We start from the raw sequence: 13,330 nt of genomic DNA, 5'->3' as shown, positions 1-13,330 counted from the left end.
TCATATTAAGCATACGGCTGCGAGCATTGCGTAATGTTCCGAAAAGTGGACGCCAACCTGAACGGATTTCCGTTCGATGCGCTTCAACTATTTCATACAAGCAGGCAACAATTTGATCCTGAAAATAAAAAAAGAATAATTTCATTTACATTTTTATCAAGAATTTCATCTACATCAATTCTTAGCAATGATCAAAATGACAAACAAATGAAATCTATATGTGTACATTAGGGTGGTCCAAAAAAAAGTATGTTATAGAGTAAAGTCGTAATCTTTATGCTCTCACCCCCTAGGATTGTTCTATATCGAAAAAATACCTATATTTTTTATTTTGAAATCAAAAAATATTTAGAGGTATGGAAAAAAATCGCTTTTCTGGGCGTTTTGGCGGACCTATAAAATATAGTTACTATGCAAAAATGGTTAAATAAATAATTGGGTATTATTGGGTATATGAAGTTTGAAACTGGGATTTGTATGGTTTTGGTTAAAGGTGAGACAATTTTTTTTATAGAAAAATAACACAAACAAAAATTACCTCGAAAAACACTACGAATATTTAAAAAATTAAAACATGGTCATTTGATTGAGTCACTGTATGTATAGTATGCAAATCTATGCTTAAGCTCTATCTAACATTTTTAATTTTTGTGAATTGGAAGTAGAAAAAATCTTAAATAAATATGTACATTAGCGTGCCTCACCAAAAAAAAGTTGCTTTATAAAATTTTTAAAAATTTTTATGCAGATGTTTTAAGCTCAAACTCTTCGATCATTTGGTGATTTTTGGAAACATATTTTTAAAAACTAATTTTATTTATAAAAATCTCGATTTTTGGAAATATTTTCAAAACGATCCAGCTTACCTAAATCTTAATATTTTTCCGAAATATTTTAGTGGAAGTCTTAAAATATAAAATGTTTTACAATTGCAATAGAAAAATAGTACCGCTTTTTATGGAGAATGGTGTGCGCTAATTTACGTATGTAAACTGTACAGTTGTAAATTTTTGTGAAAGAAAATGTTCTATCGAAATTTGTTCAAACTCCGACTTTGACAAGAATTATGTACCTTTTGCCAATTTTTGGAATATAGATATGTATGTAATGTAATTTAAGAAAGTCAAGGAGGCAGTCCTCGGAGTGCTACTATATTGTGGCAGATATACCACTTTTTGAGCATCTACTACATTTACACAGAAGGCATGAAATCTACCACATATTCCCGTTTTTGAGTAAATAGTTTAATTTGTGTTCGTCATAAAATTTATTAATTTTTTTTTTTTTTTTTATTTTAAGAGCGAAAAATTTTTCAACACTAAACACAATGTGATAAAAAGAACGGCAGCATTCCCCAAGGTTGCGGAAATCTCTCAAATTATGTTCGAAAAAAAAATTTATGTAGAAGAAAATGCGTTACACTGTCAACAAAAAAAAGAAAAATGGCGAAAAATGTATGAGATTTTTTAGCAATTTCAAATTTGCACTTCATTATGTATACTAAAACTTAAAATTTTTTCTGAGATTTTTCTTCATGGTAATTTTTACATACATATGCATACATATGTAAGTATTGAATTCGCTACGCAAAATGTACCTGTACGTCTGCATCACAAGTGTCCATGCTCAAAAGATTTTCGAATGGCTTTAGCAGTGCCTCGTTAAAGTGAAAATGTGGCAGCTCAGATTGCTCCACTAAGAGTGCCGTTATTATGTCATGTATATATTCGATGGCTCTTTTGGATATCACACGATCTCGGTGGCAAGAAGCCTGAAAGTTGACAAAATGTAGCAACCAACTTAGATAAGTCCTGCATCAATACTTACGTCCATTAGATGAGGCCCCGTTATAGCCCACACCTTTAGTATATGCAAAAGAGGTCTGGAACTTTTGAATACCTTTAAAGTAACGTCACCGATTCGATGCAATAAAAGCGACATCGGAAGCGTGTCCATTTTTTTCCAACCTTTGCTGGGCCACCAAATACGGGTGCCTTTGCGCGTAACATTATTTTTATAGAGCTGTTCACGAGAAGCTTTACACAGGTTCTTCAGAAACTGACAAAGTGATGGTAGACTCAAACGCTCAGCGGCATCAGAAAAAAGATTTTCAGCCTGGTGGGATAGGGCGCACAAGACTTTTGAGGTATCACCCTGACTTAGTAATACAGTTTCATTAGTGCCAGAATAAACCTTCAGAATGGATGTAATATTAGTATTAGGGCTTTGTAGAGGTGCTTGAAGAAAACTGTAGACATCCACGCTGTAAAAATAGATGTGCATTTATGGTTACAAACATGTCGGCCTAAATTAGCCAGAGTTTCTCCTTGGAGAAAAGCTGCATATCGAGGTCTTATATTCAATAATCTCCGTCAAGTTTCTGTTCACGACCCATGTGGGAGTTAGGCATCATCACGGATGTTAGTTCTAACTGTACCATCCAATAGTAAATTCGTGGTCTTTTATATCAGAAATCGGAGATAGAAGGTACTGAATATATGTAAACCCTCGATATCTATATTTCAAGAGAATATTACCAGGTTTCGTCATCATCTATGGGTAGTGAGGACAAGTTAAGCTTATCATTTTGGCAAGCATTATTTAGCTTTTCGCCAGTCTCCATATCGCGACGTCCTGTACCCGGCGATGTGCCTACCGCTGAATTTTGCAAACTGAAAATGTCATGTTCCAACTGGCTGACGTGCCGGCAAACCGCAAATACAGATTGCCAACAATCCGAGCTATAAGAACCCAAATTCAAGCCGCCGTTCAACACCACATCCATTGACATCGCTTGACTAGCTGATATTCTCGGTCCGTTGGTCTGGCACACATTTGATGCCAGCAGGCCCAGAATTTTCCCAGCCAAATGTTGCAAATTCAAGCTGTTACTTAAGGTGGCCGCCTGAACGTAAAAGAAATGTAAAAACGACCCAAATTACTTTGTAAAGAGACAATTATCGCATGAGTTATTCAACATTTTACCGAATGTAAACCATCTAGACACATTGCATATAACGCCTCTCCATTGGAGTTTTTGGCCTTTGCTTTGACACGCAGTGTACGTTTCGACAAGGCCACCAATTTATTTGAATTGTTACACGATAGATCACCTAGACCCGAACTCAAAACTATAACCATAGAGTCCCAGCAGCAGGTTAGTAGGCGCCGACATAGTTTCTTGGCAGCCTCACGTCGTTTATTATCCTGTTCATCGGTATACTTAATATTGGCCATCTGTAAACGCTGCCACTCGGAGAGCATCTGCGTGGGTCCCAACCCACCAGCATCACAAAGCATATCCACCAGTGCACTTCGTGAATTGGTACCTTCCAATTCCTCCCTACTCATCGCTTCTAGAACATTCGAGACCAATATGGACTGGTATAATTCACAGAGCCAAGGAGACGAAAGGTACACCAAAACACCAGTGTTCTGGACAGATGTAACAAATTGTTGCTCCGACATCGGAATCAATATCTCCTTCTGTGGGTCGTCATAGTAGCCAGCCTTTGTTAGTTGTAGACTGAGTAACAACGACGAATAAATCGCTAAGTAAATGCCATCGGCATTGATGGCCGTCAGGTGGTAGTCGAAATCTGAGAAGTTCATTGTGTTTTCTTGACACACGACCGATGCAAATTCTTGCATGGCCTCGTCAACTTCAATACACGAGCGCAAATGCAAAAGTTTTGGCACCAAATCTTTTCTCAATGCTTTTGAAAAATCCCGCGCGTGTTGCCGATCATTGTCAATATCGGTTCGTACTGGTATGACGGGAGCCTCGAGATGTGTGTAGGGCCATCGGTTTTCCACGCGTGATGTTTCATCACTCGAAGTTGATTGTTCCTCCTCTTCGGGCCCCTCTGTATCACCCGAACCATTCGAAGCTGCGTCGTGTTCAGCATGGTCACCGTCACTGTCTGAGCCGGAGGAGGTTTCAAATACACTCTGACGAAACTCTACAATCGCATCACGATATGGCGCGGGCAGACGTGCCATCGATTGGTATGTTAATGGGCCTGTATAGTCAGCATCCTTTAATGTTTCATGACGACTGTTTACGGTGTTCACAATCTGTAGATAATGTATGTATGTATATGTATATATGTATAAGTACATGCCAATAAATCCTCGGCTGAGAGGAAGATTGCCCTATCTCGGCTGTCAATGCATAAGTATAAAATAAATATATCGGCAGCTAAAATAGGGCTCTCTTCAACCATTTGCTGAGATAGGGCGATCTTCCACTCAACCGTCGATATGCTCCTGTATAAAATTTTACGTATGATTGTATGTATGTATAAATATTATGGTTACCTGGTCGCTTATCATCGATTCAGTGAGTTCACCACTGCAGAGAACTTGTAAACTGTCCAGTAGTGCGACCATGCATTCTACGCTTGCCTGTAAGCCTGCCTCTACTCCGGAACCAGCACTGACGCCATAAGCACACTCTTCCATTGCATCAATCATACTGAAAATATGGGAATATTTAAGTGTGCATACATATTAACTAGGCTCGTTAAACTCTATTTTTTTTTTAAGCTAGAAGCAATGGCTAGGATAGAAATTTGTTTTCATTATTTTACAAAACTTTATTTTCCATTCGAACCATCAGAGTAGTTGTCATTCAGGTAAACCAATAGCTGATTAAATATTTCACGCATATGGGATATGCCACGCCTCCTCATACCATACTATAAGCGTCTTCCAAAGTTACATATATATTCACCCAAATTTCAGTCATGCCTCTCAATCCCTTTTACTTACCATAAGCGCCTACTATGCTAATGTCTCCACTAAATATCGATCTCATGCGACTTATGGTTTCAAAGTACCTTCAGAAACCTCTTTCGTCTGACAGCGATATTTTGATAAATTTTTCAATTACCTAGCTCCACTTTTCAAGCAGATGATAACCCATTTCAAAATATAGCTATGCACATTTTTTGCGCCGAGACTAACCAGTTGACACCCATATTATAAAATTTAATATTACCTGGGTATAATTTACGTAAACTCGAATTTTTCAATCAGGTGGCAACCCTCTCAAAAATGTATCGAAAAAACATTCTACTCGCCGAGAAGTGTTTCCACAAGCGGATGTAAGTTTCCAACAAAACCAACATCCATTTTTTATACATATCGTTACCTTAATTCACAAAGGCCCCAACCAACACTTTTTTCTTTACATATATTGATAGGATATATTAAAGTACACCTTCACTAAAAATTTGAAAATGTTAATACCAAAAACAACGGAGTTATGCCACTTTTTAAAATGCTCTATCCATATATGTATATGATTTGATTTTTGTAATGTTTTTTGCTTCTCCTTGTAAAATAAAAAAAAAAAAAAATTGGTGGTTAGGGCCTTTGTGAATTAAGGTGATGATATATATGTATGTCCACTGTTTTCATTTTGAAATCAAAAAATGTTTTATAGGTACCTTAAAGCGCTCAAATTTTTCCTTGTATTTTATATGGGGAAAAAACAACTTGTAGAAAGGGTATGGAATTCTTGAAAATTAATATTTTTCGATCGGAAAACTCTAGTTCTCTACAGGAGACTTCCAATAACAATACCCAGTTATTTATTTAACTATTTTTTAATACTAAAGATTTTTTTATTTATCCCCCATTGCATTTTCTGGGGGCTTTGGCGGATCTTTAAATATAGTTACTATGAAAAATTGGTTAAACAAATAATTTGGTATTATTACTAGGAACCTCCAGAAGAGAAATAGAGTTTTCAGATCAATATCGAATCCATATAAAATACATGGAAAACTAGCCATTGACTCTAGCTCAAAAATCGACTTTTGCGAACCTGCTTAGTGTAAATATTGTCACACTTATGCCACAAGCACGAATTTGCAAATTTATCAGTTTCGTGTAATTGGGTTGAATTGATTAACCTTTGGATGTTCTAGGTTATACGGAAACCACATAAATATTTTACAATTTCAGTTGCATAAATGTAGTTAAGTCTCGTAAAAAACTTTGAAACTTGATTTCCCAAAATTTGTATTTTTTCACATTCATGTTTCTGGCATACGGGCGACGATATGTGATTTGGTGCATTGGACAACTTAAAAAAAACTTACAGCCGAAATAATGCCATTTCATCACTACATCCTTGGCCAGTATTTTTATCAACGTACAAAATAACCGCTAGGTCTATTAAACGCTCCGGACTTTTTAATATTTCACGAACACATTTCAGTGGCTCGGTGCGATTTTGTGGCGATGGCAGCAGAAGCATGCGATGGAAGAGTGCTTCCAACATGGGTCGCAGTGAACCATAAGCCCCCGCAATCCGCAGCAGCTGAATTCCAGTTAAGTACACGCAACGGGCTTGGGGACCATCTAAGCCGGGACCGGTAAAAAAGCCACGTGCTTCGTTTTCAATCAAGTTTAGTGCATCTCTAAATGTTAAATGAAATTAATTATTATATAAATAATTGAGCATGTACATATGTATTTATATTATGTATACATAGTATGTATGTACATATGTATTCAACTCACTTGTAAGTAAATTTTTTGTCCAAATTAATACGGCCTGGCGAACCCAATGCTGCGGCCAGAGTTGGGCAAAATTTCTGCCATAGGAATGATGTAAAATGTGGATTTGCATGAACATTTCGTGGCAGCGCTGACGTCAGTGTCAAAATGCATTCAGTTAAGTATAGAGAGCAATTATTCTCTGGTTTTTTGTTGGGCGAACCACTCGCCGCCGGCTCTACCAAACGACTGCATAGCCATTGCATTACCGGTATCACTTCATTGTACACCGCTGATGCTTGTGTCTGTGTCATAAGACCGGGTGGTGCAGTTTTTTTCACCTCTTCGGCCTCCTCAATGAGAAAAGCGCAAAAAGTGCGCAAGCATTGTGATGCTGCTGCCAGTGAGGCGGCTTTGGTGGCACGTGAGCCCAACTCCCAACACTCGCCGCAACGTGAAAGTGTTTCGATGAGAAGACGACCATTTAGTGTGCACGCAGGTGAGCAAGCCATAGCCAAAAATAAGCGTAGAACATTGATAACGGTCTCCTCGCTGCTGGTTGTGGGCAAAATTCCACTTGTGGCGCGGAGCAACTGTGCGGGCAACCATACAGAGTCATCCTCTGGTTCCAGACCGATGTAAAAACGTTCATCCTTAATTATACGCTAAAGGTAAAGCAAATAAATATTAGGATCACTCTTTGTTTTAACTATAGAATATCATTTTTCATGGTGTACTACCCATACCAAAATCAGTTCGTACGCCTGAACATTTTTAATATTTACTTTTGAAACTTTTATATAAGTGCATATATTAACAAATCAAATGTTTTGATACAAAGTTGGTAATTTCCCAAAACTTGAAATGTGGTTTCTTAGAATCAACAACAAAAGAAAAAAATTACAAAAAAAAACAACGTTAATAGTGAGATTTTTCAACACGCTTATAAAATGCAGTCCAATTCAATTCGTAGCTTCCTAAAAAAGTCGTTCATCTTTTTCACAAATTTTAATGAGAAATTAGGGCTCGTGTTTTTACATATTTCGATGACACCCACATTCGGCAGTAAGAAATATTTTTTTTTTTAATAGTTCTCCTGGAATAATCAAAAAACTTTCTTATCCTTGGATTGTTGGAGAGCTATAATCTACTGGCGTTAGGGTGATAATAACTGAGATCTAGCGTGTTGATACTAGGACAGTGTACTTTGGAACAAAAAAATTTGTCCTCGAAATCACTTAGATACGACTGTAAATGCCGAAAATATAACGACAAATGTAAAAATGCGCCATACGTTCGGTAAAAAAAAAAATATTTAATTTCCAATTTTCCAAGGAAAATTTATACAAGGTGGTGTTACCGGTGAATTTAGATTTTCGCTGCGCTTGTACTGATTGTCAAATGATGTGTTTCTTGTAAATTTGTTTTCTTCTGATTGCTTTGTCCATATAAATGGTTAGTGTAGTTTTTTGTTACTGGCCTGTCGCTACCGTTTTATATGAATTCGCCTTGCAATTTTCCTTGCAAAAGTACTTTAGACTCAGCGGCGAACTTTTTTTCTGGTACGGTCTAATGTACATAAATACATAAATATGTTGAAATTTTTTTTTTCAATTCCTGAAAATAATAAATCTTACTCAATCTTGTTAATGCCAAACAAATCTAATCAGTAACTTCTCTTAACGGCATCATTACAGGGCACTGTGCTATAGCACCAATGCTCCTCTGCAGAAGTTGTCGGGATGAGGAAAAAAATCGGAGCGATTCACCACTTTCTATCTCAGTGACCAGCTTTACAGACAAGGCATTTGGGAACACGCTTTTTGTTATAGTTTGGGGAAGATAATGGAAGTGAAAATATCGGAACTCCACCTTTTTCATCCGGCATAGTAAATTGTTTAAAAGACTCTATACTGACAACATGGAATAACTTCGGTTAGAAGGAGGAGCCTCCCTCTGGAACTCATAGAGGGCATTTTAGTCATACGTACGCACCCTCATAACCTAACCTAACCTAACCTAATTTTTTTTTAATAGTACAGGCTTAACTTCATATGATATTTGTCAATTATTATTACTATTTATTAAAAAAAAAAAATCATATTTTCTTGTTAATGAATTGTATTGCTTTCACTCAAATCCACTAATTAAAATTTATTTTACACTTCGTAGCTTGCTCTTTGGTACACAGTTTTCCGATTACCGGGGCGTATGATGAACGCGCGAAAGACAAACCTTTGCTATGCAAAACCGCCCATTGACCAGTTACAAAACCGCTATCTTTATGGCCGGTGACTTGATAAGCGGTATTTCATCTACATATTTGTCATTTTACAAACTTTGCGGTTGAATAACGATTTTAAGATTTTAATGCAATACGCTGCCTTCTCATTACTGACAGTATCAAGAAATCGAAAAAATCGCAACATGAAATTGACGAATTACACTCGAAACTATTAATTTTATACGTTTTTGATAGTCTAAATACGCCCAAAATTTTACAACTTTTTATAGATTTTAAAAGTACTTAACTACTTTTTCCTTGTTGATGAAATGCGCACCGAGGTGCTTAAACTTTAATCTAGCGAATGCCGGGCAGCTGAGGAGGAAGTGCAGAGATCATTCCACTTCGTCTTCCAGACAGCTGCGGCAGTAGATTCGCACCGTGTCGGTTTCTATAAGACAATGTCCGTTCAGTACAGCTGTAAGAATCGAGAGCTAGCGTTTGGCCAGCTTTAGTAGCTTACTTGACCGCCCGCGGTCTACAACCGGCCAGAAGGACCTTGCAACTTTGCATGTCGTGGTTTTCGCCCAGCGCTCGCTGAGCCGACTGTAAGCTCATCTGTCCCAAAGCAGGCCGCAAGTTGCCAACGGAACTCCTTTGCCCTCCCTGTCTGAGGTGATGGCCTCGAGGGTGCCCTGTCTAGCCAGTGCATGAGCCCTGCAATTTCCAGTGATATCACTGTGCAATGGGATCTAAATCAGCTTGATTTGGAAGTATTCCGAAGCAGTTGAGAAAGAGGTCAGGCATTCCCCGACCAGCTTTGAACGTACCATTACCGAACCCAGCGCCCTGATTGCCGCCTGGCTGTCAGGGTAGATATTTACTCTTCTTGTCGACAATACATTGGCGCCTAGCTAATCGGCCGCCTCTTTTATAGCGGCCTCCTCAGCCTGAAAGACGCTGTAGAGATCCGACAATCTAACCATAAGATCTCATTCAACTCCCGTCCAGCTACGATCCGTCCGTGAAGATGGTTATAGGACCTCTTCTACAGAGACTACCCTTCTCCCTTTCGTCCCTTGGAGGGATGTGCGTGGAGAAGGTGCGACATTGATAGAAAATTATCAACTTAAATATAATTATAGCTAAAAAAACATAAAACAAAATCGATTTCAATATTTCACTAACAGACAACGATTTCGACTACCTGCCATTTTGACAAAAGCAAAAGACACCGTTATTTGGTTTGAAGTTTTTTTTTATCAAATACCGATGAGAAAAAGTTTATTTTTGTAAGTACGAAGAACGACTTTTTGCCACAAAAATTTATCAAATTAGCCATAGTGCATTTTGTGGCCGTCAATTATTTTTAACACAAAGAATGTAACACCGTGCTGCACATGTATGACACTGACAGTGGAGTAAATTGTGTGATTTCGTATGGGGAATTCCAGATAGGCAACGTATGAGTTGCAGCATCGGACGAAAATCACTCTACTCTTAACTTTTTACGTGTGTTTACGTCTACGGTTTCATTTTGGCGCGTTTTATCAGTTACATGCGTTTACTGAACCGACTGAGAAATAGCCATTCTGAAAATCTCATCTTTGAAATAGCCATTTTAGAGCCTCGATCAAATTATGTCCACGCGTTACACGCTTCTCATAAAAAATCGTCTGCCGTTCGGAGGTGGGGTAGAACTGTAGGCTCCTCCCACCATTTGTGGAGCAACAGTAGTTCATAAAATGTATCAAGTGCAAATTGTTATTTCCCCTCGAGTAAAAATAAATAACTACAAAATAAAAAAATCAAAGCCAACAAAAAGTAGCAAAATTTAATCAAGAGAGTGAAGCTGCTATCAAACTTTAATTGGTTTTTTCATTTTGATCAAAAAGTTTTTTTTTTAGTTATACAGTTGCCAATCAAAAGGTAAAAGAGTAAAATTGCAAGAAACACACAACTTATATATCTTATGCGAAAAAATTTAGAGATATCGGTGTGAATTTTTTACATACATATGTAGCATAAAAGAAGTGCTCAGGAATTTGTTTTTGCATTCAGATATTTGGATAAGTATGTTTACGATATTTTTAGCTTAGATTTTCACTTACATGCAATCCATTGAGGCCCATTGTGATGAACTTTGGCCGCTTTGTGTCTAACGCCATCTGCAGTGCTGTGAAACATACCGAACGGAGTTCATGGGCTGGATCCCGATGGATGCCATGCTGGCGATATAACTTATCTGTTTAAATAGGTGTATATAATTTAATTCAAACTATGCTTGGCGATGTGGAAGCACAATATGGACTCAAAGCATACATTAATGTGAATCACATAAAGTAAGTTGCTATATACATATATTCCCATTACAATTCCGACTTTACTTTTTCACATGAACTTTTGAACCACCCTAACGTAGGTGTAATCGAGGCTCGGTTGTACATATTTCAGAACTAAATTTTTTATACATACACACATACATATTTATCTTTTAAGTTTGTAGCAAAACTATTATGAGACAAAAGATAAAATTTAATAATTGGCGTGTTTACCTCATATTCATGTACATATGTACATATGTTTATTAGGGTGGTCCAATTTTTTTCCAGCCATCCTTAGAAGTTAAAAATATGAAAAAGGAGACCCTAATTTTTTATTTTAAAATCGGGTAATGTTTTACCGTACTGGGGAACTTTGATGTTTCATTATATTTTCTGTGGAGCAAAAATACATTGTTTTGCAGAATTGCTAAAAAAATACTACTGTGATGCATTTTCAACTTTACAATTTTACTATCTACTTTTTCATAAACGATTATCTCATCTCTCATTTAGAAATATTAGTTATTTAATGTGATCGTAACCATATCACGCATCTTTTAAAAACAGTTAAAACAGTTAGTCAAATTTTAGCGTCAAGTTTGCATCATAATTCGATTGTTTGAAGATTTCTAAAAGGAAATCGATCAATAAATACATATTTATTTTTAACGATTTTATAGCAATTCTACGAAAAAATGTATTTTCCTAATATAAAATATATGTATGTATGCAAAACTTCAAAGCCTTCGCGGCGCACCGGAATACAATTAACCGATTTTAAAATAAAAAATACGGGCCTCCTCATTTTCTATTCCTTATAATTCTTAAGGAAGAAAATTCCAAAATTTTGATTTTCTTGTGTATTTTAAGAGCACCCTAATGTACATACATTAAGCGCACTAACAGCACAAATAAAAACAAAAAAACAAAAAAAAACAATATTTAAAAAAATAATATGTAACTGAAACGCGTGTGTACGCCAAATTACCCACCGTAGGCGATTTGCGCAGTTTGCCGCAATGCATTGTGTTTCGTCCCTGTGGACTCTTTGATTATCAGCAAGAATAAGTCTTCCATTTTGCGTCTATTCCGTCTGCCGTGACGACGATTATGGATCAATTGGAATTACTTTCCTGTTGCTGATGCTAATTGTGTGGATGTATGTATGTATGCGTGTTGCTTGTTATGTTTGCTATTTTTACTGTCCTTCCCACTTGTTGTTGTTGTCAACATACATACATGCATACATACAAATGTATGTATCCGGGGGAAAAAGGTCTACTCGGATGTCGATGTAAGCACTACTATTGTCTGCGTTATGACGATATTCTATCCGCTTCGCTGATTGCATTCAAGTGGAGCTACAACATAGAGAAAATATGTTAAGTTTTTCATATTTTACATACATGTGCATACATATGTACATACATACATATGTTTGGGATATGCATAGACATGTCGTATATATATACATATGTACATGTATTCTTATGTATATATGTGCAAAATCAATAATACAACAGATGCTTTTGATGCACTTTCAAGGATATCATATTGTATCAATTGAAAAGACAAATTCCTTTGTTTTCATCGCTTCCTTTTAATTTTTTTTTTTTTTTTCTTTTCAAGTACCTATATAGGATGTGTAAATTTCTTTGTGGCCATTCGACCTGCGTTTTTGCAAACTTTTAAGCACACGCACTATATATGTATTTGAATACTCTGATCTATACACACATAAATGTGTGCATATGTATGTATGTACTATATGCTATTCTATTTGCTATGAGCAACTCCAATTTTTCCGCATTTATTTATTTCGTATTGATTTTTCGTTTGAACTTCCTTCGAATTTCTTTAATTAATAAAATGGCTGTTGATTTTAAGAGTGTCCCAATGAAAATGTGTGTATCCCAAATCATGTATGTACGTATGTATGTAGTTATGTACATACGATCTTTTGTTTTGTGGGTAAATATAGCATTTTACTATTATTGTAATGACTAGTACTGATGTTAACTTTTTACCAAACTTCGTTGTCTATTTGTTTATGAAATTTTCATCCGCTACTTGCCATCCTGACAAAGAAGCTGCTTTGCTACTCTGACCTCTAGTATTTATGCACAAAAAAGCTAACCAACTTCAAACGTTGTTTCCTAAAGCAATCGGAAATAAAACTGACGGTCACTAGAGGTGGGTAACTCAACTCAGAGTTGAGTTATTGAGTTGATTCCTATAAGTGAATCGGTAACTCAGACTCCCTGTCCAAAAA

General features: G+C 36.6%; 1 protein-coding gene across 1 annotated transcript; it reads right to left on the bottom strand.

Annotated features, from left to right (window-relative positions):
- Positions 1–7: 7 nt before the first annotated feature.
- LOC108376002 (brefeldin A-inhibited guanine nucleotide-exchange protein 3-like) lies at positions 8–12,738 on the bottom strand (the record flags this gene model as incomplete). The annotated part of the gene is made up of 11 exons (XM_017632163.1): positions 12,729–12,738; positions 12,051–12,419; positions 10,846–10,979; positions 6,535–7,175; positions 6,111–6,431; positions 4,321–4,477; positions 2,986–4,077; positions 2,538–2,905; positions 1,828–2,263; positions 1,598–1,771; positions 8–118 (listed from the first exon to the last, which is right to left on the bottom strand). Coding segments are annotated over exons 2-11 (3,519 nt in total), but the record flags the coding sequence as incomplete, so codon positions are not given.
- Positions 12,739–13,330: the final 592 nt, after the last annotated feature.

The sequence above is a fragment of the Rhagoletis zephyria genome, unplaced genomic scaffold (assembly GCF_001687245.7).
Source record: "Rhagoletis zephyria isolate East Lansing unplaced genomic scaffold, Rhagoletis_zephyria_1.1 Rzeph_scaffold_09750, whole genome shotgun sequence".
Lineage (NCBI taxonomy): Eukaryota > Metazoa > Arthropoda > Insecta > Diptera > Tephritidae > Rhagoletis > Rhagoletis zephyria.
Note: the sequence above shows the minus strand (reverse complement) of the source record. Positions and strands in the feature narration are given on the sequence as shown.